At 39.5% G+C, this 27,396-nt stretch overlaps 1 protein-coding gene and 1 long non-coding RNA gene across 2 annotated transcripts in view; one reads left to right on the top strand and one right to left on the bottom strand.

Moving 5' to 3' along the window:
* The window catches only part of LOC144243522 (uncharacterized), a 40,889-nt gene extending 38,575 nt beyond the window's left edge, over positions 1-2,314 (bottom strand). The window contains exon 1 of the long non-coding RNA XR_013338674.1: positions 2,201-2,314. This is a non-coding gene — a long non-coding RNA (uncharacterized LOC144243522). The remainder of the gene's footprint in view (positions 1-2,200) is intronic.
* MCU (mitochondrial calcium uniporter) overlaps positions 1-27,396 on the top strand; it is a 259,384-nt gene that overhangs the window by 61,699 nt on the left and 170,289 nt on the right. The window contains exon 5 of the mRNA XM_077778643.1: positions 550-615. Coding sequence (XP_077634769.1) covers positions 592-615 — 24 coding nt within the window. The 5' untranslated portion in view covers positions 550-591. The remainder of the gene's footprint in view (positions 1-549; positions 616-27,396) is intronic.

Here is a 27,396-nt window from a genome sequence, read left to right as displayed (position 1 = left end):
GTACTATATTATTACTTCTTTATAGATGGGACAATTCATTTGGTTAATGGTTACATAATATTCTGTAATAGGGTTAGTCTCTAATGTATTAACCAATTCCCTATAGGAAAACATTTAGGTTTTCTGCAATTTTTTAATTCTCAAAAGTTACAATGTTTTTAAAGTTTTTTTTTTGAGAGAGAGACAGAGACAGCATGAGTGGGGGAGGGGTAGAGAGCGAGGGAGAGAGAGAATCTCAAGCAGGCTCCACACTGTCAGCACAGAGCTCGATGCGGGGCTCAATGTGGGGCTCGAACTTACGAAACCACGAGATCATGACCTGAGCTGAAACCGAGAGTCGAGTCGGACGCTTAACCGACTGAGCCACCCAGGTGCCCCAAAAGTTACTTTTTAATTTTTTTTGTACTTACCCTGCCATCTTTTATAAAAGTATTATAAAAGTGATCCGCATAGTGCCTGGCATAGCAGGTACTCAATGAATATTAACTCCATTTCCAGTGATATGTTAACTTCTCTTCATATATAATTTATTATTTATTTATTTTCTAGGTATGAGGATGCCTTCTGTTGAGCTTTCTGCACTTTCTTGTTATGGGGCCTGGCCAGCTAGCTAATGTGAGCTATATCCTTTGCAGCTATGAAAAAGATGTTCTCTGTGAGATGACATTTCCAGCCCTGGATTATTAGAACTCGTTTCAGTCAGTGGATCCTCAAATTACACAGCCTACCTGGGGTGCATCAATGGTTTCCTCTTGGTAGATAAAAGATAAAATCTTTTGGTAAATAAGAAGAAAGCTTTGGGTAGTCCCTCTAGTTTCAGGTTGATGCAGTTTAAAAATCCTTATTTATTCTGGTTCTTTTCAAATGCACAGGACTAAATCTCACAACTGCAGGATGCATGTCCAACTTCTATACTTGGAAAAACAGGAGAAAGACAATTCCCGTAGAACTTTTCAAAGTATAAGATGGAGGTGTTGGGACTATCCTGACTCGTAGCCAGACATGGCAAGGGCACAGAAAAGAGAAACAAAACTAAAATCCATGGTAATCCTAGTAAGAAGAAGGGAATGGCACAGCATGGGATAAATATAGATGGGCGGAAAATGACTGTAAGTGAAGTTCTTCCAGGAATGTCACAGATTTCCAACTAGGGGGATTAGTGTGTGCAGCTGTTGAATGGGGGGCTAATCTCATTCTCGAGCTCTCAGGTTCCACTGTTGGGCAATAAATGCCTTTTGGGTGAGTGGTGTGATGGTCTCACCCGGAGAAGCCAATCATTTTACTTTCCAGAGTGGGGTGGAAGGATTAAACAGACCAAAAACTCCACTTCACATTTAGCAATTCTTGACCAACCAAGTACTGTTTCAGTTAAACTTTAAAAAACATTATTAGAACAAGTGATACAATAACATTGTGTGTGGTATATTTTTGTTTGTTTGATCAGCTTGATCACCTAAGGCTACACTACCAAGAGGTTTTCCAAAACTGAGAGCAATACTTTTTATCTGCTTACCAAACTGTCTTTTGTTTCAAGATTTTTAAAGAAGATGTGAGGTCTAACCAGGTTATAACAACAGATAGCAAGGGAATCTTCTTCTAAAGGAAGTATTTATTTCACAGTCTTTAATGAGTTTCATTATAGTCTTTTTTCTTGGGGAAATAAATATTTTTCAAGAGAAAGTGATCAAGAATTATTCCAAAGTGTATCCTAATGGCTAGTTTAGCTAAATTATGAAAATTCATTGAAATACCCTTTACATGACTTTTATTACATTACCAACATGTTCTGCTTTCATAGTTTAGTAAGTGCACACAAGGTCAAAGATAGTAAGAAAATGGAGACTATTGCTTCTGGAGAGTGTAAGAGTATCAGTCTAAAAGATGGTGTAAAAACGAAGAGTATTTGAAATCTATATAGGCTTGTTAATTCACTCTGATGGCATGGACTCATTCTGGGATTTCGATATCCTAATCATTCTACCTCTCCTATACTATGCCACACATCACAGTCATTAGATCACCCTATGATGTAGGGTTAATTCCAGCATATCCGAATGCCATCAGTATGAATGGTAACTCTGGGCGTGTCATTGAGAGTTCTGGCATCCCTAGTTTAATGATTATTAATTTGGTACATATTTTGCCAACTTAGAACACTCACGAAGTAGAAAGCTTAGCACAAATATGTTTCCCCAGTTACCTTTATCATAGCTCTATCCTTGGTGAAGATTAGCCAAATCGAATATGCCATCTCTACTGCTGCTATTCTGAGGGGTTCGGGTGCCAATTACAGGTTCCTTAGAATTTGCCCGTAATTGACTATGTCCCACAATAGGTAACTCTGGAAGTGACAGGCAGCNCCTTTTTTTTTTTTTTTTTTTTTTTAAGAAACCGCTCTGCCCCACCGCTCGCGAACTGAGCCCCGTGCAAGTTGTCCCCTTTCTCTCCTCCTCCGGGCGGGTCGGGGTGTCCTGAGTTGCCGCGGCTGCCTGGTGTATGTGTCAGGAGAGTGGCAGTGCCAGCCATGCTTCTGGGAACTGTCTCGGGAGGGCAGCCCAGGACCCCAGCGGGACCGCTCCCTCGTCCTCTCTCGGCCCTTTGGGAACGGGCAAGAAAGGATGATCAAACTTTATCCCCCTCCGACTTCCTGCGTGTGTGGGCACGGGGACCAGCCCCCTCGCGAAGGATGCTGCATTGCTTCAGGAGCAAGCAAGCTCCATCCCCTGAGGTCCTTAAAGGTCCTCGGTGGTCTTTTTGGAGGGCTGCTTTATCGGCTTGTTCACGCGTGCCTGGAGAAGGAAGGATGGGCCGCGGGCGGAGGGGAAGTGGATATGGCAAGTTGTTCACAGAGGCAGGGATTTGGTGGTTGAATTAACCAGTTATTGCTGGATTTCATTGGCTGGCAACGAAGGAGAGTTTCTGTTTGAACAGCCCTGGGGTGTGTTTGTGAGTGATTGTCATTTCTTTTTTCAGTTGCAAGAGATCAACTTGGCCTGGAGTTTTTGACCTAACAAGTCAATGGGTTCTCTTTCCTTGGACTTTCCTGACCCATTTGTGTTGGTCTTTGGCCAACTGAGGGAGAAAGAGTGTGGGTTTTGTTTCCTAGAGCTAAGTTGTGTGGTGTGGTAATGAGAGAATCACTGCAGACAGCCTGCTAGAAGAAACTAGTACCTTCCGATGTCAACACATACATCCACCTGTGTTAACAAATATCATCCTCTTGTCTTATTGTGATCACATAGCTCTGGAGAGGAAACTGGACTGGAGGTTTTCAGAGAGATACCCCAAGACTGATGACAGCATAAAGTCAAGTGTCTAAAAGAGCTGTGAAAAGAACTGATGCTCTGTGAATGCAAGATGATATCGTTATTATTAGTCATATGTATGGATCCTATCCTCATTCTTGTGAGGAAAATTGTACTTCATATTTGGCATACTGACATATTGCTTTGCTGAAGCTTTTGGGTGAGAGCCGAGCTTTTCCACAGTTCAGTTTAGATTTGCATGTTTCATAGCCTCCATTTAAGTGTTTTGTTTTCCTCAAAACGTGAAGCCACCCAAAAATCTGATTGCATTCCCTCTGCCTCAAACTATTTAAAGACCTCTCAAGTTGTCTTTATTGCTGTATTTTGCTAATACGTCTTTTGACTTCGCACAGTTTGTTTTTAAGGCTATTTGGGTGTGGTATTCATTTAGCATTTTTAAATTTGTGCCTTGTATATTTTCCACTATGCGAATCTGTCAGGCTGTGAGTGCCTTCCTTGTGTGGGTACTTCATGAAAGTGTTCTTCTGTGCTATTCTGGGGTGGGTAAAAGTGATGTGCTGAATTTGTAACTGAAAGCACAGTTAAAGTGAAGTGTTATTTCTGAAGGGCTGAAGTGTTATCATGGGAATGTTGACTTGTAAACGAACTTAGAAGTGTACACTCTTGAAAAAAATTGTATCTGATTATTTAAAATATGTAAACAGGCCTTTTTTTTCCTTTTTCTACGATTGTTCTGAAGCCGTCCTGTATATAGCTGTCTCCATCTGTTATTCTATGATCTCTCACAAGACTCAATTTGAAAGGTATCTCTTGGAGATGTGTTTAACTCTTGACATTGTATGACTGAAATTGAGGCCCAGAAAAGGGGAGAAACTTGGCCAGGATTACAAAGCTAATAGGCAGCAGTTTTAGAACTCCCACCCACCCTGGATATTCTGACCCCGTTCTTGTGTTTTTTTCATTATAAGGTGCTATTGCTCCTTCGTGGTCTATTCCTCCTTTATAAAACTAACTATTGTTAGGAAAGTATTGGCGTTTTAAAATCCCATGAATGGGAATGCTCCTGTAAGTGGATGTTGTTTGAGGCCGAATGTAGTAGGCAAATATGGGAGCAAACAGCTTGCTCTTGGAAAGGTCTCTGAGAGACAGTAAGGTTGAATCTTGCCTTGGAGATATCCTGCGTGTGTGCAGCAGATGGCACTCTGCATTGGACGGATCACAAACCCAGCTTGTGCCACTTTTGTTCTGCTGTAGTAGGTGCAGTAAATTAGAGCCAGGGGGATATAACCAGTTACGGCACCGGTTAATTTTTTGCTTGAGAGGCATGCGTGTGAAATCTTTTCCAAGTTTACCGAAGAGGTCCAAAACAATACGGTTCAGCCCATTGGCAAATGTGTTTTAGAAGTTATGAAACATATGTGTCCCCTTCCCACTTTCCTCATTAAAAGATCATTCAACTGAGTACATAGAAATAAGAGTGCAGGGGCTTATTCAATATATTTAGCACCATCTAGTGTAGTTTTTCCTTTCCTGTGTGAAGAGCCTGTTATTGCTCCCCAGCTTGTGACTGTAACTCAGACTGATGTAAAATGTTTGGTGCATGCCTTTCTGTGTGGTTAGTGAAGGTGGTTGCTATTTTCAGGGATGGTTCTTTGAGGGGGAACTGCCTTTCATTGGGAGCTGGGTAATTCCTTTGCTAAATCAAACGGTCTCACCTCTGGTTATGAAAGCCTGACTGTTGACATTTCCTAGTCGTCAGTGGCTATACTGAATTACTAAATCTCTTGCTTAAGTCTGTCATTAGACTGTTAGAGTTTGCGACTATGTCTCTCTATTTTGCACATTAGAGTTCTTTAGCAGTCATAACATTTCCGTTTAACCTGATAGTTTTAACGGAGGTTACATTACCAGATACAGAAGCAAGTCGCGATTCTTTAATTGGGTTTCGCAGAGCCATCCCAGGACAAATACTCCACTGCTCTTATGCCAGTATTCTGAGTATCTCTACTAAATGTGTATGCAGTTTTGCAGCTGAATTTCGGTCTTGATCACTCTCTCACCTCTAAGGTCCATTTCAGGTTAGAGACTGTGACCTATGACTCCTCTTTGAATAACTTCCTCACTTTACAGATGAGCAAACACGCCTAATGGGAACTGAGGGAGGTGACTTATTAGGTTATGTTTGTGGTTAATGACATCTGAAATGTCTTTAGATGGAGGTGGATTCAAGAAGTCCTCGTCAGAATCTTAATTTGTGTGATTCCTGGCTCTTAATCCCTTTCTATTGTTGTATTCTGTCTTGTCTAAGTTCTGATAGGGTTTATTATTAGCTAATTTATTATTAGCAGAACACAGATTGATGCTGACTTATCTTGTTATCTGAATGTTTCATTTGTGGGTGCCTTATCTTACAGGGTGGGTGGACAATACTGCCTTTTTGTCTCCCATAGACTCCAGCGCAGTGCTAGGTACATAGGTGACACTCAGACGAGCATTAATTGAACATGCACCCTTTTGTCTGCTTGCAGTTGCAGTGAAAAGGTATGCTCATTACCACCTCCCCCTTACCCCTCAGTTTGACTTGTTTAATGGCCTGTTGCCTAGGTAGCCACATTTGGGTAATTGCTTTAACTTTGGTATTGCTGGTGCTGTCTTTGATTGCATATTACACTTCTTTATGGTAGACTGGTGTACAGACTTGGTACCTTTCAATGAGCTCTACAGTGATACTTACTTTCTTCCCAAAGCCCAGCAAAAATATGATTAATACCTAGATTATTAGGCTTTATGGAACTCTACCCCAAGAGGAAATCTAAAGCATCAGGAATGGTGTATGTCAAAGACAACAACAAACTGAATGTACATCATTTTTGGTTTTGGGACTGGCTTGTGTTTGAAATCCAGAGTGGTCATGGTCTTCTCCAGTAGCACTTCATTGATACCATTGTCTGCTTTTTTTTTTTTTTAATGTTTATTTGTTATTTATTTTGAGGGGAGGGGGTGTTGCAGAGAGAGAGAGAGGGAGAGAGAGAATCCTAAGCAGGCTCCATGCTCACTGCTGAGCGTGACATGGTTCAGTCACATGCCTGGGAGATCATTTGACCTGGGCCAATATCAAGTCAGAGGCTTAACCGACTGAGCCACCCAAGCGCCCTGCCCCCTTTGATACCATTATCTGAATAACTGCACAGATGTTGCTTTCATTTCTTTTTTATATTCTAGCTTTGTGCCTATATAGGTTTTCTTAAAAATTACTGGTTTATGTGTGTGCTTAAGGACAAGACTACTTTTTTTTTAGTTTTTAAATTTATTTTATTTTTATTTTTGAGAGAGAGAGAGAGAGAGAATGCGCACAAGCCAGGGAGAGACAGAAGGACAGAGGGACAGAAGATCTGAAGCGAGCTCTGTGCTGAGAATAGCAAGTCCGGTGCAGGGCTCAAATTCATGAACTGCAAGATCATGACCTGAGTCAAAGCCTGACACTCAGACACTCAACCAGTTGAGCTACCCAGGCATCCCAGGACAAGACTACCTTTTAAGATCTTGAGATGGCCACTCAACATAACGGAATCCTCTATTCTTTTTTGACTGATTAATACCATACCATGACTCATGGATATTTTAGAATTACTGGAATAATATGTTACTAGGAAAACTAAGATGTTACCATGGAGGACATGTACTTAAAAGAATCATAGACTTTAGAGCTCAGAAAGACCATAGATTAAGGAAATAGTGCAAGAGTGGTGAAATGGTTTTTTCCTTAGTAACCCAGCAAATTACTACAAAGCTGTAAATGGTTCCCCCATCTGTTGGCTTTCCCATTCAGTTCTTTTCCTACGAAATTGTAGGAATGTATGTTTCATTTTAAAAACAATTAAGCTGAGATTCCTTTTAAAAACTGAATTGGGAGGGGCGTCTGGCTGACTCAGTCAATAGAACATCTGACTCTTGATCCCAGGTAGAACATCTGACTCTTGATCCCAATTCAAGCCCCATGTTGGGCCTACTTAAAAAAATAAAAAGTGAATTAGAAAAAAAAAATACAAATAAAAAGTGAATTGGGGCCCTGTTCTTTTAGTAAGTGTCTAAACTCAAACCCAGTCCTGAATAATTACTTCCTGATTTAGGTCAAGCTCGATGACATGTGTTAAAAAACTTGTCCTCTGCAGGTTGAACACAAAAAGAGAAACAATCCATTTAATTATTTCACTGCACTTTGTTAAATGCTTGCAGTGAGACAGCCTGTGTAACATGAAAGTTGACTTCAAGCAAAGTAATTTTAATAAGCTTAGTGAATTATTGACCCATAAACTGTGTATGGGCTTGAATCTTTTATTTTCATAAAAATATACCTTGGTAGGTTATGTCACCAACTGGGTCTAGAAGCATGCTGAAACTGAACTTTTTTAATGCAGTTCTGGAAAAAATGGAAAATATGACATTGCATTTTGACACCTCTTGAAAATAAGAGTCCTTTTCAAAGGTTCTTTAAGGACATTGTATATATTAATCAAAAGGGGGTATTTACTTTTTATACTTTGTTACTAAAGTTTTCAGTTTTTACTATTTATTGTCGTTTTTATTGTTTGGAATACCATCAGAGAATTGCCAAGGAATCCATATGTGTATAAGGCTGTCCAGAGGACAGTCTCCAATGTACAGTCTTGAACTACTGCCTTATGGATTACGAGATCCTTTAAACTTCTTTTGTGCCTTGCACCTTTTTTGTAACACCTGTCGTAAGTGGTGTTACAGGGTGTTCAAGAGCATTAATATCTGCTTTAAACTTTAGAGAAAGTTAACGTGACTGATAATTTGTCAAATAACTGGAGAGCAAATAGGTTAATGTGAACTACCTGACGTATGTAGAGGAGTGGATATAGAAGAAAGCATCTGAGATCTGAGGGCACTGTGTTACCTTATTTAATTCTCAAATTAATTCTCAAATAGTGCCTATGAGAGGCATTATTATCCCGGGTTTATAGATGAGGAAGTTGAGGATGAGATAGGTTCATTTCTTCTTAAGTGTCATAAAACTGTTTTAATGCTAGGGATACAAAGATGGACAGATGCTTTGGAGCTGAGATTTATGTCTAGGCCTGGCTGGGTGTCAGCGTGGGGCCTCCTTCCCTTTCATCTTGCCCTTCAGCCGTGTTTCTTTCTCAAGCATCTACTGCAGTTTTCTTCCAAGAGATCTTACCATCTTTCTGGCAACGTTTAAGTCTCTCTACCCGCTCCTCCAGGTATTAGCTAATAAGGGTCTAAGATATTGCTTCCTTAGGGTCTATGAAATTTAGCTAAAGATTCTGGAAAGTCTCACCCATTATTGAGCATTGCTTCTGTATTGATGCTTTTGTAACATAGTCTAGTGTACTCCACAATGACTCTTCAGGCAAAATACTACTCCCATTGTACAGATGAGAAAATGAAGACCTAGTAAGGGTAAGTAACCTGGAGTCATTCAGAAAATATCTGATGAACTGCTGTTTGTAAGATGCTGTGCTGGGAAAGAGCAATGTCTCTGAGGTGGTCCTGAGGTCACAGTTTGTCTACGAGACCGTGACAAGCAAGACTGTAAGTGGCTATGCTTTTTTCCCCCCTTATTGAGGTTCAGTGGGAGCCTTTAGCCCTACTCGAGAGAGCTGGAGAAAGCTTCACAGGGGAGGCCTCACTTAAGCTAAAATAGGATAAAATATGATGTGTTGGGGCTGGAAAGGTACAGTCCAGCCTAGGCAGCAGCAACATCTGACATGAGTGTATGAGGGAAGAAGATGTGTTTGAGAAATGGCCAGTCGTTTGTTAGAACTGGAGTATGGGCAAGAAGAGCCAGAGATCAGGCTGGGCAGTAGTAGTGATACCACTAATAATTAATATTTATCAAGTGCACTGTGTGTTACACGCTTCATGTAGGTAGTCTCACTTAATTCTTTAAATTTTTTTTAATGTTTTTATTTATTTCTGAGAGAGAGACAGACAGACAGACAGCGCGAGCAGGGGAGGGTCAGAGAGAGAGGGAGACACAGAATCTCAACAGGCTCCAGGCTCTGAGCTGTCAGCACAGAGCTCGATGTAGCCTCGAACCCACAAACCACTAGATCATGACCTGCACCGAAGTCAGACGCTTAACTGACTGAGCCACCCAGGCGCCCCAATCTCACTTAATTCTTTGGCACCCTATGGGTAGGTGCTGTTATTATCCTCACTTTATAGATCGTGAAACCAAGTTACCTCAGATTGGTTGATTTGCCCAGGATCACAGCTGGTAAGTGACACTCAGCTAGTAAATGACTTGCTCAGCATCATGCAGCTGATTCTGGTATATCAGGCAAATAAATGCAGGCAGTCTGGCCCCAGAGCCTGTCTCTTAACTCCTGTGCTATGGTGAGGGAATCAGACTGTGAAGGGATTTGTGAAGGAGTTGGAATTTTATTATGTAGGTCAGTGGTTTTTTTAAAACTCAACCCACAGTAGAAATACATTTTATATCATGACCCAGAATGTGCACGTGTACATAAAAGTAGGAAAAGTTTCTCAAGACAATATTTTTACTATATATGAGGCATACATAGTTTCTATGCTGTTGTGTTAAAGAAATACTGGTTGTATCCCACTTAAATTGATTCTACAGTTTAAGCCACAGTTTGGAAAAATAACTGCTAGTAAATAGGTGAGCGTCTGAGGAATTTCAATTGGGTGAATCACATGATCAGGTTTGTGCTTTTTAGTAGGTTACAATGGCAGCAGTGTGAAGGCTGGATTGGAGAGGATGGGACCAGAAAGCCAAGAGGCCAGTAAGGAGTATTTTAGTGAACCAGGCAAAAGATGCCTGAATGAGGACAGTAACATTGGGGATGGAGAAAGGAAATAGAAAGAAGGCAGATTTAGGAAGTAGAACTGTTAGAACTTGGTGATTTGACATCGACTATCACTCGGCTAGTACCAGGTAGAAAGGCAGCAGTTCAATTCAAGGGCTGTCTGATGCTATTAATACTCAGGCACTGAAACTTTATTTCTGGACCTTCTCTGTGTGTTTCTTTTTACAGTCATGTTAAATATGCTTCTTTGTTGTCTTTTCTGTGCCTCTTCTTTTGTATATAAAAATGTGCTGACCTGGTTTAATGATTTTAAAATTTATGTATCAAATCAGATGCCCACCTTACCCTCAAGCTCCTGCCTCCCCTCCCCTCCCCCATACCATCAGCCTCTGAAAGATTTGTGCACTGGTATGGAAAGAGTTCACAACGTGTGACGAGCACTCAGCAAGTCTTTGCTGAAAGTGTGTGTTCTGTGTAATTACACTCTTCCAAAGCAGAAACTCTTCACATTGCATTAGTTAATAAGAGGAATGTTTTTCAGTAATTTCCTTTGACTTTGTTCTCTTTAGCTTTCCATTTTTTTGATATTTGTTTACCTTGAGGGAACACTGAGCATTGTATGCATGATGGTCTTTTATCTTTAAAACAGACAAACAAAAACCTAGTCATTCCTAGGCAAGAAGCCTTTTCTTAGGAAAATGTTAGCAACCTCCATTCTTACATTAGAAGTGAAGCTGGGAGTTCTCCTGCCATCCGTTTCTCAAGGGGAGTATAAAAATAAAAACATGTAATAATGGAGAACAAGTTATATGGAGTGATTCTCTATATGTTAATTGATTAGATAGGTACCTTACTGGATTGCTTTATTCGGAAAGCACATATTCTTTGGTCTTCTAGATATTATAATACAGAGGTAAGTATTTATTTGATAATTATGACAATATTTTAGAGCCATTACAATATCTGCTTCACCAGAAGAGATTGTATTTGTCATGTTGTTGGTGAGCCTTTGAAAAACTAAGGATTGCTGTACCTTCGTAGAACTTTTAATTCGTTTTCTGCGATAGTTAAATAAGAGATGGAAGTTTTGTGTGTGCGTTTCAGTCACCAAAATAAAAGTAAGTTACTGTACTTGAAGAGGGCTAGGTGCCATGTGATACAAGAGAGGTAGGAGTCTGGGTTTTGTTCATTTCTCTTCTGTTAACTTGCGATTTGACCCTGGGCAAGTGACCTCTTTGGTCTTAATGTTTTGGTCCCTTAAATTAGGATGCTTGATCAAATGAGCCGAGAGGGCTTCCGAAGACATATGTCACTTTCATGTAATACTTTCTAAGTAATTATTATATTTTTTCTTTGGGGAGCTTGTATAAAATCATAAACCCAAGTATAATATATTTGTTTATTCTCACCAAGGTCAAGGGCTTGAAGCAACCAAAAATACCTTCCATTTCCTTTTCTGGACAGTTTGCATATTACTTCTGACATATTGATGGACAATTTACCCTGCGTTCCTCTTAAACAAGTCATTATGCCTTTAAATCCCATCCTTCTCTCTTGTCTTCCTTTTCCAATGCAAACTGCTGAGGGTGTCGGGGGGAAGAGGTGGAGATGTGGTGGGGAATCCAGAGAGCTGGAGAGACAGGGGAAGGAAAAAACCAGTTAATGTTGAAGTGCTGAAGTAAGACGGACTGTTCTAATCATTTGCTAATTCTGAGTTGTGACCTGCCAGCCTGCAACAGAATGTTTCTGTTTTCCTTTGTGATTACACTACAGGAATCCTGAGTGTGAAACCCTCAGGTGATTAGCTGCCCACAGTAGTCTCTTCTCCCAGGTGCTGTGAACTGAGCCTAGTACAGTCCAGAACAGAGACACTCAGCCAGTGTTGGATAAATAAGGGTCAGTGCGTTAAAAAGTCCTAGAGACCATTGTCTAAACCCGTCAACCCTATGAATAATGCAGCTGTAGATTCTCTTGTTCTCCGTGCCTAGATAATAGAGTGATGGGAACCATAGAAATAAGAAGAAATTTTCTTTGATGCAGCAGCATTATCATTTTAAAAGGGTTCACAGATTGTGCTGAAACAAGCAGGATGCTAGAAAATACTAAGTAAAATAGTGATGGAAAAATATTGTAGTGCTATTGTGTTATAAGTAATTTAAGAAATTGACACATGCATCTGCGTAGCAAGTATTTGGAGGAAGTAGAAGAGCAGAGGGAAGGGTGGAGGGCTGGGTGCTGCAGAGGGGAGCTTTAAAGGAACTATTTGAAAGAGGTGCTGCCAACTCTAGATTCCCTGCATGTATATATTTCCAAAGATGACAGCTTTTTGGAGGTGTTTATTTTGGAACTAATCTTCTGTATTTCCATTCTGCCCCCACTGTATCCTGTATCTTGCACTGCCAGAATTCTGCTAGCTGCCATGAAGCAGGGCTGTGGCAAGTGGCCAAGTGTGATAAAACCTATTTTTCCATTTTAAAACAGAGTATGGATATCAGAATACTTTATGAAGTATTTAAGGATAGATTGAATGGAGTAAGAGAAATAGTAAAAACCTAACGAGAAGATTGGAATTTTCTTATTTGCTTTTCATGGAATTTACATTTGTTAGGTAAGGCTTATGTCTGTCTCTGTCATTTTCTTTTTTCTTGCCCCTCTGTCCCTGATCTTTGAATGCTGGTGCTAAAATAGATAGGAAAAAAGAGTTTCCTGATCATGAAAAGGTGGTAGTGACTTTTTTATTTTCGTTTTTTGAGGGAATCCCAAGTGTATGCTCTGTGTGCATGTCTCATTACGTGTATGCAGGTGAGAAATTCAGAGTTTTTTTCACTTTTGTTTTAAACCCGCCCCCCCAACCATTAATTTTTTTCTTTTTTTATTTCCAGCTCTGACTTAAGCTTCAAAACAAAATGTTGTCTGAACAGTGTTGAGGTGGTAAAGCAATCATGGTATAACATCTTACAGAAATTTATAATATTCATTTATTAGATAGAAAATTGAACTGCAGTCAGTATTTTCTTTAATTTTTTAAATTTTTTTTTACAAATTTATTGTCAAGTTAGTTTCCATATAACACCCAGTGCTCATCCCCACAAGTACCCTCCTCCATGCCCATCACCCCCCTTCCCCTCACCCCCCACCCCATCAGTCCTCAGCTTTTGTCAGCATTCAAGAGTCTCTCATGGTTTGCCTCTCTCCCTTTCCCCCACCATTTTCCCCCTTCTTCTCCCCCACGGTCCTCCGTTAAGTTCCTCGTAATCCACCTATACGTGCAAACATATGATATTTGTCCTTCTCTGCCTGACTTTTGTCACTCAGCATAACACCCTCAAGTTCCATCCATGTTGCTACACATGGCCAGATTTCATTCTTTTTCATTGCCATGTAGTATTCCATCATATAGATAAACCACATCTTCTTGATCCTTTAATGTTTACTTTTGAGAGAGAGAGAGAGACACACACACACACAGAGCATCAGCAGGGGAGGAGCAGAGAGAGAGGGAGACATAGAATCCAAAGCAGGCTCCAGGCCCCAGGCTCAGCTGTCAGCAGAGCCCCCTGTGGGGCTTAAACTCCCAAACATTGAGATCATAACCTGAGCCGAAGTCAGACACTTAACCAACTGAGCCATCCAGGTGCCCCAGTATTTTCTTTAATTTTAATATCTCATTCTGCATTGGCATTTGATTCACAATAAAATCAAGTTCCTAGCTTAGTGCCACAGTTCGGGTGAGATTTAAATATGTGATGACTTTCTTTTTAATGATTGCTAGAGCTTTTAGGAGTGAAAAGAGGAAAATGATAGGGAACTCTAATAGATTTCTTGCCTAAAAAGAGCATTCTTGGTAAGACTAAAAGTAGAGACAAGCTGAGGCCCTGAGTTAGGGATCTGAAAATCCCATCACAGTCAGCACCAGAAAGTAGCAGCACTAGTGGAAGAAAACAGAAGATCTGTACTGCTGCGCAGGCTCTCAAATCTCACTTGGAAAGGGCATTCCATCACCAGAGGGTTTTTCGGGGGGGGGAGGGGTTGGGGCCTTCATAAGAAAATTACATTCTATTCAGTTAAACATAATGGGAAAAGTCATTTGTTTTTAAAGTATGAAGTATGTTATGTCTGTAAAAACATATAGAATATTTATTTCTTTTAGCTTGAAAAATTAACCACGATACCTATTATTGAGTTCCCAGGTATCCTCCCTCAGGCCTATTTCGTGTCCTTTCTCCCCAAATTATCATTCTTTCCAGTTTAGTATTTACCATTCCCATGCATGCGTTTATGCTTTTGCTATATCTGTCTGTCAACCTTACATAGTACTGTAAATAAGCCTTATTTAGAAGATTTTACACTGTATGTAGTTGTATAATTTGTTCTTTCCACTTAAATAAAGAATCTGTAGTTGACACATGTAGTTCTGGTTCATTCGTTTAACTGTTTTGTGGTGCTTCATTCTCCATTTCTTACGTTTATCCATTCTCTTGTTGACTGAAAGTCTTTTTAGCTGAATATTTGGGGCAGCTGAGAAAGAGGAATCTATTATGTCATTTTAAAAGTTAGACTAGGAATGTTTTGACTTTCAAAAAAGCCAGTTTCCTTTTTTGGGTGTGGAATGCCCTCATTTATCATATTCCTGGGACAACCCTTTGTACTCCTGTAGAGAAGGCAGAGAAGAATGTTTTATTACATAGATGAATATGTCTTGTGCAAGGTGCCGAACAGCGTCTGCTGTAATACAGCAAACTCGTGTGGGATTGAGCTGTTGCAGCTTAAACTTGGTTTGCTGTGTAAAAATGCTCACGTTTTTTGAAGTGCAGACAAGCTGTGGATGAAAACTTGTTGACATTTATTCATTGTTTCTCTTTGTGAGTTTGGAATAATTTGCAGTTTGGGACTGCTTTATTTGTAAAAAGGGTATGTGCCTTAAATGGTAAAAAGAATGTTCTTGAATTGTGTCATGGTTTTATGGAGCAAAGGAAAAACAAGGCCTAGGAATGGGGGGGTACTTCCTTTAGAGATAGACAGTTGATGTGAAATAAATATTTGTTTTAATAATGAATTTTATATATGTATTTGCCATTGAGTATTCCTTGTAGTCATTGTTTTAGAAAGACGATCTCTGATAAACTTTTCTTCTTCCCAATTTCATGCAGTTGTGTGTCATTTGTAACATATTTCAGAGGCACCTGGGTGGCTCAGTCGGTTAAGCATCTGGCTTTGTCAGGTTCACGAGTTTAAGCCCCGCATTGGGCTCTGTGCTGACAGCTCAGAGCCTGGAGCCTGCTTCAGATTCTGTGTCTCCCTCTGTCCCTACCCCCCACCCCCATTCTGTCTCTCTCTGTTTCAAAAATAAATAAACATTAAAAAAAATAACATCTTTGATAAAGGTTTGGATAATGTTGCAGAATATACAATATAGAACTCCGTTCAGGTTGTCCCTCCAAATGATTTGCTATTGTACTTTAACAGAAGTGCTGATGCAGCAAGGGAAACACTAATAAATGGGATGCTTTCCAGGGACTGGAGCTAAGGCAAAGCAAACACAAGCCAAATTTGAGAAGAAAATGTGAGGTAGGCACCCATAATGCAGTCTGGCCAGATATGCTATTAACAGTGAATATCCCTTTCTAATTAAATTAATTGAGGCCTGGGCCATTTGAATCATCAGACTGTTAAAAAGGTGACCCAACTTTAAGCATATTAGAATTTAGCCAAAGTAGTCTTTTGGCTAAAACTTAATTTAGAATAAAAACTGAAATTATATTTGTTTTTTCTTATTGGAGAGATTGGTGCCCCAAGAATTACATTCAGTTGCCTGTTAGTTTCTGCCTCGTGGTTCTGGGGGAAAGGATGCTAAAAGGGCCAGCAAATAAAAGAAGAGATTATTTAAAAAAAAAAGATTGAGGGGCGCCTGGGTGGCTCAGTCGGTTGAGCATCCAACTTCGGCTCAGGTCATGATCTCACGGTTCGTGGGTTCGAGCCCTGCGTCAGGCTCTGTGCTGACAGCTAGCTCAGAGCCTGGAGCATGTTTCAGATTCTGTGTCTCCTTCTCTCTCTGGCCCTCCCCTGCTCACACTGTCTCTCTCTCTCTCTCTCAGAGATAGAGAGAACATTAAAAAATAAATAAATAAAAATTGAGGAGGTTGAAATGATTAGATGGAAAGAAGAGATTATTGAGAATTAAGAATTGAGACTTAACTGATTATTAAGAATGATTTTTGTTTTTTCACTATTGCTGCTTTTCTTATAACTTGCAGTTCTTTATTCACAAATTATTTTACCCACAAATAGTGTAGGCATTGGGAGAGGAGGTAGTGGTATGTGAACAGGCTCTTTTTAAAAATGCTGTTGTGCTGAAAAAAAAATTGTTGGTGTTCTTGTTTTTGAATGATCACTGATAAAATTTGCCAAGAGTCACGCATTTGGAACAGAACTCCTACAACAGAGGTTTGTGTTGCTAGGTAAATGAATTAGATGTTGTGCCTTAGTGCACCAAGAGTGCTATGTTTTGGGAACTTTTTTCTGAAACTAGTGAAAGTTTTGAATGAATGTGAATAACCTGAGACTCCTACTGCCAGGGCCCCCTTCAGCTAAAAAAATTTTTTTTTCTTATTTAAAAAAAAAAGGGGGTGGGCGTCTGTCTGGCTCATTCCATGAAGCATGCAACTCTTGATCTCATGGTTGTAAATTCAAGCCCTACACTGGTTTACAGATTACTTAATAAAAGAAATCTTGGGGTGCTTGCGTGACTTATTCAAAGCCATCATGACCGATTTCAGCTCAGGTCATGATCTTGTGGTTTGAGCCCCGCATTGGGCTCTGTGCTGACAGTTCAGAGCCTGTAGCCTATTTTGGATTCTGTGTCTCCCACTTTCTCTGCCCCTCCCCTGCTCACTCTCTGTCTTCCTCTCAAAAATAAGTAAACGTTAAAAAGAAAATTATAAAAAAAAATTTAAAAAATTTCTCATTGTTTATTAGGGTTCCATTTTTTAAATGCTAGAAGCATAGAGATGAGTGAAAAAAATTTGCTTCTTTAAAATTTCTAAAAGTATCACTGGTCTATGAATTGTTGCTTCAGATTCTCAAGTTTTACGTCTGTATGAGCTTACCGGGCAGATATCAAAAGATTCAATACTTTCTTTCTCAGGAAAAATGTATATTTGAGAGTTTCTCATAACCTTCTGGATTTATTCTGGGTTGTAGCTAATATTCTTTCAAGAGTGCCGTCTTGTTCTAAAGGTCACCTGTAATGACTAGCAGCTTAAAGTGACCTAAACAACATCTTCTCAAGCTTTCTTTCCTTTGTTGTCATATGCTGAGGTACCCATGTCAGCAGGCTCAGGAGAGCCTTTACCTTTGACATTGACTTTACTTTTTTCTTTTTTCTTTACTTTTTTACTTTTAGGTCTTTCACTACCATTCCTACAGTGGTTGACAAGATATCGTTTCCACCTCACTCTCCATGTACCATGCCAGTGACATCTTAGCTGCTAGAGTGTGGAGCTGGCCTGTGGGAGTCAAGTAAGTGCCTTTTTTACTATTTGGCATGGTTTTTGCTTACTTTGCAAAGCCATGTAGAGGAACTTCTTAAGATTAGTTTTTAAAAAGGCACTTGCTTGATCCTTGTGGGCTGGCTCTTTGCTCTAGCCTGCTGTTAAATACCTGGTAGCTAACATGGGTCTGAATTTAGCAAGGTGACTGTCACAGGATGGAACATTTTTGTTAGGATAGACCCTAAGGAATGATAGATCTGATCTTGGCCAAATTAGCCCATTCATGTTGATGTGCAGCTCCTGTCCCATCCCAGAATGAATCAGAACTTTTGTATTAGATCAAACAGTTTGTTAGTCTGGCCTTCTGGAAATTTAACAGGTTATGGATGACCAGGGTCTGCTGGTCTACACCAGCTGGGTTGCATGGAAACAGTACAGCTCTCCCAAGAAAGTCAATGACCTTGAAATTTAGCTCTATATATAGCTTAATTAATTTAGCTCAATATATAGAAGAAGTGATGGTTGGCATTAATGAGGTTTGGGTTTCTTTTATTGCTTAAGTTGCTAAAACCTGGTATTTTACTTTTGCAGGTCACCTTGTAAATTTTGCCTATATAAATTAACACATCCCCTGTTATGTCATAACAACCATGTAAGGGAGAGTGTTTTCCTGCTCTGTCTTAGGTATTGGTGATGTGACCTGTTCACGCAGGGGAAACTTGAACATTCTCAGGTATGTGAAGATCATGATTCATAAACATTTTCTCCCTGCAAACAAAACAGTTGATTTCAGTGTGAATTAATGACATGGTTTCACAAAATCTATCTTGCCAGTTGATTTTTCTACCTCTGATAGTAGGACAGAGAGTAGCAAACTACAGCCATGACCGTCACTTGTTTTTGTGAATAAAGTTTTATTGGAACACACACCCATTCATTTACAGTTGTCTATGGCTGCTTTTGCACTACAGCAACAAAGTTGAGTTGTGACAGAGACCATAAGGTTCGCAAAGCCTAAACTATCTGGGTTTTTAAGAAAAAGCGTGCCAATTCCTTCTATAGAAGAACCAAACTTCAGGATGTATTTAGATATAAATTTGCTGGAACCACAGGTGAATTCAAATAGTCTTCTGAAAAGAAAGCCAAGCCTGTGTCATAATGCTGTCTAGCAAATAAATATTTGCAATATATATGGTGGTGGGGTTACTAATGTGAGGTTAATGGAATGGAAATCCATGATGGCTGTTCAACTTGTTTTCTTTCATTCATTATATCTCCCTACTCACCAACCCCCATGGGAATAAACACTCATTCCATAACAGGATATTATTTTTCTTTCTAGATACTTGAAAGATTTTATAAACAGATAAAGATAAAAGCTTTAACTAGGGTATCTTCCAAGAAGTGATGACTAAAGGACGTCTTGATTTTTTTGAACAAATGTTAGGGTTAAGATGAACTTAAGATCATGGAAATTGAGGATCAGAGATGTTCGGAGAAATGTTCAAGGATCACAGAGGAGATTTGTGGTGGAACTGAACCAGAAACTAGCTCTCCTGCCTCCTCTTCCCAGGATTCCTTCTACTAGGTCTTATACCATATTCGGACTACTTGTTTTCACCACTATCTGTAAGGCACAGCCTTTCCCCCTTATTCCCTCTGAAGTAGAAGCAGAAAGACTCAATCATTTAAACCACAATGATGTGATTTATTGGAGAATTGATGTTACTTGGAGTTTGGATGCTTTTATTTTCTTGTTTGAAGATTAACTGCGGGATGATTTCTTAATGAATCATTAAGTGCTTATAGGACATACTCAAAAAGTTTAGATTAGTTGGAATAAAAAAGGAAGTCTGAGCCTTGTTCATTATTTTATAGCTGTGAGCAAAACCAAAATCAGCACAGATAGAATGCTTCCCTCATATATCTATGTGTCTAAGCTCATAAATGGAGAGAGAGAGAGAGAGAGTGTGTGTGTGTGTGTGTGTGTCTCTTTGTGCGCACACGTGGGTGTCTAACAGCTCTTAAAATGCATTTGGATTGCATTCTGAAAGGAGTTTAGCAGGTGTATTACAATCTGCAGATTATGTTGCAGAGTTTTAAACGGAGTTTTAAAAATAAATTCTATTTTTAAACAGTTTTGGATTTATAGGAAAATAGCTAAGGAATTCCCGTATATACCCCATATATATAACATGTTAACATGTTACATTGGAGTGGTATATTTGTTACAGTTAATAAACCAGTATTGGCACGTACTAAAGTATGTGTTATTCAAATTCCCTTAGTTTTTGCCTAATAATCTTTTTCTGTTCCAGGATTAAATGAATTTTTGGTCGCATGTTCACTGATTTAGAAGGCATTGATATGACCACCTAAAGGTTAGATTAGTTTTGAAGTCCCTTTCATATTCCAGGAGTGTGATTCAATGAGTACAGGCTTAACTGCTGCAGAGTTGTGACATTTATATTCTGTAACATGATGAGAAAGTGGCTGCTTTACCTTATTGATAGTAATGGCTCTTCAGTTGCTTCAAAATTTTCATCATCAGCAGTTCCAGAAACAAGATAAACTTGGTTACTTCTTTTTTTAAAAAAATTTTAACGTTTTTATTTATTTTTGAGATACAGAGACAGAGCATGAGCAGGGGAGGGGCAGAGAGAGAAGGAGACCCAGAATCCGAAGCAGGCTCCAGGCTCTGAGCTGTTAGCACAGGGCCCAGTGTGTGGCTCGAACCCATAACCTGAGCCAAAGTCGGACGCTTAACTGACTGAGCCACCCAGGCGCCCCAAACTTGGTTACTTCCAAGTGTTATAGTCACATTCTAAATTGCTGGTGAAAATATCCAAACTAAATTGCCGCCTTTGGAAGCCATGTGGTTCAACAATCCTACTTCAATATATTTACCCTCTCGAAGTCGTTTTTGATGTCGTTTTCATCAGCACCTTCTGATGAATCATTAGTTATTCAAATTTTCCTATAAAGACCTTAAAATATTCCTTCCTTTCAGGTTCATTAGTTGTTTTACTAAAGTTGAACACTTACATGCTCTATGACTCAGCGTGTTCACTCCTAGAGTTCTACACAACAGAATTGTGTGTGTGTGTGTGTTCACCAGAAGACTTGGACAAAAATGTTAATAAGCAGGACTAATTGTAATGGCGCAAGCTGGAATTTTCCAAATGCCCATCAACAGTGGAATGAGTAAATATGTTTCTGCCATAATCACACAATGAATATTAAATATTGATTAGAATGAACAAACTACAGCTATATATAATAATGTGTGAGTCTCATAAATCTAATGCTGAGTGGAAGAAGCCAAACACTAGAGTGCACACTTTATGATTGCATTTACATAAATTTCAAAAACAGTTTTAACTACCTGTGGTGTCCGAAGTCAGGAGATTGGTTACCCTTGTTGGAGATCGGGGAAAGTGTTTGGAGTGGGGTATGAAGGGGCCTTCTGGGGAACTAGTAATGTTCTGGGTTTTGGTTTGGGTATTGGTTATATGGATGCGTTTACTTCATGAAAGTTTACCAGGCTTACATATTTTTCTATATTCATGTTATTCAAAGAAAAAAATATACAAAAATGTTAGCAATTCTGGAAAAAACACACACATGCACAAATTCACTGCTAGCATTTAAGGGATATATGGAGAATACACCGAACAAATTAGCCTCACATCTTAGAATATATGGTGTCTGAATTAAAGGATTATCAAAGTGGCATTGTGTTACTGGATCTGTTACAGTCCTATTTGTATCATCAGATGAATAAAGTAGGTTGCGTTAATAGCTGCCTTTTATTGTAATTAAGTTTTGGGGATGCCTCGGACAGCATCTTTCAGTCTGTATTAAGTACAGTCACCAAATCATTTATCCATCCTTTCTAGCCTTACAGTAAAGACTGTTAAGCCAGGTAGTTGTGACTTGGGTGTATTAGTATGTTTATGCATGGTGAAATTTCTCCTTCCCACTCATCAGTTAGTGAGCTTCTGTCTTGTGTCTCTGTATATTCTAATTATTCTTTTGGCTTTCGTGGCATCACTTCAAACCTAACCAGAATGTAGAGTCATTTTCCCAAATGGAGCCCCCTTTCATGACTTTACTGTTGTTGTTACTGTTGTTGTTGTTCCTTATTGGCACCTTTGGTTCGTCTAGTTACTTGAGTTAATTTCCCCTTTCTGACCCTTTAAAAAAATGTGGTGAAAACACATAACATAAAATTTACCATTTTAACCATTTCTTAACTGTGTACACACAGTTCAGTATCCTACCCTTTGCACGTTGTAGTCCATTATCACTATCATTTCCCTTGATGAAACTCTTACTGTATATCTAGATTGTTGTTAAATAGCATCTCAACTTTCAATGTTTCCTCTGTAATCAATCCATTCTATGTCTGCTTGCCAGATTTATAGTTGTAAAATCTCGCCAAATCATTCCCCTACACAAAACTTGCCCCCTACATTGCCACTACCTACAGGATTTAATGTACATTCCTTAGTCTGATATTCAAGGAATTCTAATCTGTCTTTCCGTCTTTAATGAGAATGTTATTTTTAATAACCAGTGACTACTTACTAACTTCCAAGTTGAGTGAAGCACTCTACATGCATAATTTTACTTAATTTGGTCCTATAAAGTAATTGTCACTTCCAAGGAAATAGAGACTAGAGGGTTCTAAGTAACATGCTCACGTGATACAATTAAGAGTTCAACTATAGGTTTCCATATTGCCACAGTTGTTATCTCTATCTCCCAGTGCTCCTGAATGCCAGTAGGCTACCCCCGAACCACCAAGTGCATTCCCATCTTTACCCAGCTCTTTCACTTCTCAGACTCATTGCCTGGAAGGCCCTTTCTTGTTCCTTTTTCTCTCCCAGTCCCATTCTATTCATCACATCCATTGATCCCCCCCACCCTCCATTCCAGTTTATAGAAAACTCCTTAGGGCTACTAACACTTTGTATTTTCACTGCCTTGACTCTGTTTATTTTTATATATGGATGATTTAGCTTAAACTTATTTTTTGAGAGAGAGCAAGAATGAGTGTGTGGGAGCAAAGTGGGGGGGGGGAGCAGAGAGAGAAGAGAGAATCTCAAGAAGTCTTCATGTTGTCAGTGCAAGTCCAGTGTGGGGCTCCATCCCATGAACTATGAGATCATGACCTGAGCCAGAATCAAGAGCTGCTTAATCGACTCAGCTGCCCAGGCACCCCTTAGCTTAAATTTTTAGACTATGACCTCCTTGAGGTTGAGGGCTTGGAGTATAGATTTTTTTGTATCTCTTGCAGTACCTTATATATAACAGGTGCTCAGTAAATGTCTGTGTTGATCATTTCGAATGAGAATAGAACCGTTGATAGCTGAAGATAATAATAATGTGCGTCTAAGAGTCCTTATTGGTTCTTTGCACTTCTTGAGGCTTTTTATAAATCCAACTAGCAGTCATAAGTCAGAACCAGAAATGACATATTTAGATTAGAGATAGATATCGTTGATTTGTAGGTTGGAAGCTTGGTAACTGTTGCCATATGCTGATTCAAATCAGAGCAGCTCTTCATAATTCAGAATTTGACTTCTCATGCTCTCACCATTGGTGCTTTGAGTTAGACCACTAGCGTATCTCATCTATAGTATGTCAGCAGCCTCCAAATTAGTCTTTGCTTTTGCCCTTTTTCTCTGTGATCAGAACACAAGCAGGGGGAATGATGATATCAGACCGAAGACGACCCTTCCAGTTGCTTCTGATCTCACACAGAGCAAAAGATAAAGTATTTAAAGTGGCCTATAGGCGGCAATGTGCTGATAAACTGGATCTCCAGAACTGGGGAAAAGCCACTAATTTGTAACAGTTGACTACTTCTGTGGGGTAATTCCTCCCACTATGGCTGATTCAAAGTTCTGGAATGTGTAACAGTCTTCTTTTCCGCTGGTACCAGCCAGCTCCAGCTCCCCAGTGCCGAACATTCTCTGTCTGACCCCAACCTGCTGCTGCTTTCCACTTGCCCACTCCATTTTTGTGATACTGACTTTAGTGTTCCTCAAACATGCCAGATATGTACCCACCTCACAGGATCTTTGCATTTGCAGTTTTATGATTAGAGTGCTCTTTTCTGAAATACTTGCATGTTTGCTTATTTGTTATCTTTCTCAGGTCTCCTCAGATCTCCTCCATGATCTCCCTATACAGGCATACCTTGGAGATATCGTGCGTTTGGTTCCAGACTACTGCAATAAAGTGAATGTTACAATAAAATGAATTGAATGTATTTTTGTTACCCAGTACACATAAAAGTTATGTTTACACTTTACTGTAATCTATTAAGTATGCAGTAGCATTGTATCAAAAAAAGTACATACCTTAATTAAAAAACCTTTATTGCTAAAAAATGCTAACCATCACCTGAACTTACAGCGAGTTGTGATCTTTCTGCTGGTGGAGGGTCTTGCCTCCGTGTCGATGGCTGCTGACTGACCAGAGGGGGTTGCGGAAGGGTGGGGTTGCTATGGCAACTTCTTAAAGTAAGACAATGGTGTGAATTTGGCTGCATGGATGGACTCTTCCCTTCGATGGGAATGAACAGTTTCTCTGTAGCATCAATTCTGTTTGATAGCATCTTAGCCACAGTAAGAACCTCTTTCAAAACTGGAGTCAGTGCTCTCAAACCCTGCTGCTGCTTTATCAACTTAAGTCTGTGTAGTATTCTTAATTCTTTGTTGTTGTTTCAATAATCTTCACAGTATCGTCACCAGAAGTAGATTCCAGCTCAAGACACTACTTTCTTTGCTCATCCACAAGAAGCAATTCCTCATCCATTCACGTTTTATCATGGGATTGCTGTAGTTCAGTCACCTCTTCAGGCTGCACTTCTGATTCTAGTTCTCTTGCTGTTTCCACCACACCTGTCCTCACTTCTTCCTTGGAGATCTTGAACCTCTCAAAGTCATCCATGAGAGCCGGGATCAACTTCTTCCAAATTCCCATTAATGTTGATATTTTGACCTTTCCTCCCACGAATCATGAGTATTCTTAATGACATCTAGAATAGTGAATCCTTTTCAAATGGTTTTTGATTTACTTTACCCAGATCAATCAGGGGTATCCCTATTTGTGGCAGCTATAGCTTTTGAAAAGTATTTTTTAATTACGAAAATTTTTTAATGTTTACTCATTTTTGAAAGAGAGAGAGAGCGAGACAGGGTGCAAGCGGGGAAGGGAGAGAGAGAGAGAGAGAGAGAGACATAGAATCTGAAGCAGGATCCAGGCTCTGAGCTGTCAGCACAGAGCCCTTCGTGGGGCTCGAAGCCACAAACTGTGAGATCATGACCTGAGTTGAAGTTGGATGCTTAATTGACTGAGCCACCCAGGTGTCCCTTGAAAAGTATTTCTTAAATAATAAGATTTGAAAGTCAAAATAACCCTTTGATTCATGGGCTGCAAAATGGATGTTGTGTCAGCAGGCATGAAAACAGTTTTGTTGTACATCTCTATCAGAGCTCTTGGGTGACCAATTGACAGTGAGCAGTAGTATTTTGAAAGGAATGTTTTTTTCTGAGCAGTAGGTGTCAACAGTGGGCTTAAAATGCTCAGTAAACTGTGTTGTAAACAGATGTGATGTCATCCAGGCTTTGTTGTTTTCCATTTATAGAACAAAGGCAGAGTAGATTTAGCATAATTTTTAAGGGCCCAAGGATTTTCAGAATGGTAAATGAGCATTGGCTTCAATTTAAAGTCAACAGCTGCATTAGCCCCTATCAAGAAAGTCTGTCCTTTGAAGCTCTGAAGCTGGCATTGACTTCTGTCTGGCTATGAACACTGCAGATGACGTCTTCTTCCAATAGAAGGCTGTTTCCATCTACATTGAAAATCTTTTGTAACCACCATGAATTATCTTAGCTGGATCTCCTGGAAAACTTACTGCAGCTTCCACACCAGCACTTGCTGCCTCACTTCTTTCTTATGGAGGCAGCTTCTTAAACCTCAAGAACCAACCTCTGCTGTCTTCAAATTTCTGCAGTTTCCTTGCCTCTCTCAGCTTCCTAGAACTGAAGAGAATTAGGGTCTTGCTCTGAGTTAGCCTTTGGCTTAAGGGAACATTGTGGCTGGTTTGGTCTTCTATCCGGACCACGTTACTCATATCAGCAATAAGACTGCTTCACTTTCTTATCATTCATGTGTCTACTGAAGTAGCACTTTCAATTTCCTTCAAGAACTTTTTTGCATTCACAACTTGGCTGACTGTTCGGCACAAGATGCTTGGCTTTTGGCCCATCTCAGCTTTTGACATGCCTTCTGCACTAAGCGTAATCATTTCTAGCTTTAGATTTAAAGTGAGAGATTTGTACTCTTCCTTTCACTTGCATACTCAGAGGCCATTGTAGGCTCATTAATTGACCTATTTCTAGTGTTGTATCTCAGGGAATAAGTGGGCTCGGGGACAGGGACAGAGACATGAGAATGGCCTGTCACTGGCACAGTCAGAACATTACACATTTATCCATTTAGTTCACTGTGCTATATGGGCACATCATGGTGCCCCTAAACAATTACAATAGTAACATCAAATATCACTGATCACAGATCCCCATAACAAGTATAATAATGAAAAAGTTTTGGGGCGCCTGGGTGGCTCAGTCGATTGAGCGTCTGACTTCAGCTCAGGTCATGATCTCACAGTTGGTGGGTTTCAGCCCCATGTCTGGCTCTGTGCTGACAGCTCCGAGCCTGGAGCCTGCTTCCGATTGTGTGTGTCCCTCTCTCTCTGCCCCTTCCCCGCTCATGATCTGTCTCTCTCTGTCTCTCAAAAATAAGTGTTAAAAAATTAAAAAAAAAATAATGAAAAAGTTTGAAATATTGCAAAAATTACCAAAATGGGATACAAAGACACCACGTGAGTAGATGCTGTTGGAAAAATGGCACCAGTTGACTTGCTTGATGTAGGGATGCCACAGATTTTTAATTTGTAAAACATGCAGTATCTGAAATACAATAAAGCAAAGCTCAATAAAATGAAGTATGCCTATATAAAACTGCAGTCTTCTCCCATCTCCTCAACACTCTTTTTCTCCATTACTCCCTGTTTTATGATTTTTTTTTTAGCACTTCCAATATTTCATGTGTATATATTACTTGCTCTTCTGTCCTTTCCTCTTCAACAGAGCAGGAACATTTTCTTCACTACAGAATGCTCAGCCCCTAAAAGAATGTCTAACACGTGGGCACTCGCATAGTTGTTGGATGAATTAATATGTACTTCTTTTAAAAGTGCACATTTGAGTGTGTTTCATCATCTCAGAATTTCCTTTGTATAGAAAGATTTTTTTAATTTAATTTATTGGTTGTCCTGAGATGATTTCTAATTACACTACAAAGTTTTTATACCTGACTGTGCCTTGCTGTAGTGATGCGTTACTGCTATTTCTAGACAGTGTCATCTGTATGTGGGTAATGGTTGTATTTGCTTTTGAGACTGAAAAAGAAGCATTTTATTTTGGTTGAAATAAAAATATCTGTGAAACTTACAGACAAATCAGTTTAATCCTTGTCACTGGTAATTGCAGCTTGAAATTATTCTTCACTTAAGCTTCTAATGAGGAACTCGACAATATTTATGGTTAAGTGTGTGTTTGGTAGTGTGTTATTCTTACAATATCATCATTGTGAATTTGAGGATCTTTGATAAGTAATGAGAAAACAGAATCTGTACATTTTATTTGAAGATCAAAACGAGCTTATGAGGACATTTTTCTGTATGAATACTAAAATTTATAGACCAGCTTGGCATACTCGTTTACTGTAATTAAAAAGTGT

This window comes from Crocuta crocuta, unplaced genomic scaffold (genome assembly GCF_008692635.1).
Source record: "Crocuta crocuta isolate KB4526 unplaced genomic scaffold, BGI_CrCroc_1.0 scaffold167, whole genome shotgun sequence".
NCBI lineage: Eukaryota > Metazoa > Chordata > Mammalia > Carnivora > Hyaenidae > Crocuta > Crocuta crocuta.
The sequence above is the reverse complement of the archived record's forward strand: the minus strand, read 5'-3'. Positions and strand labels throughout refer to the sequence as shown.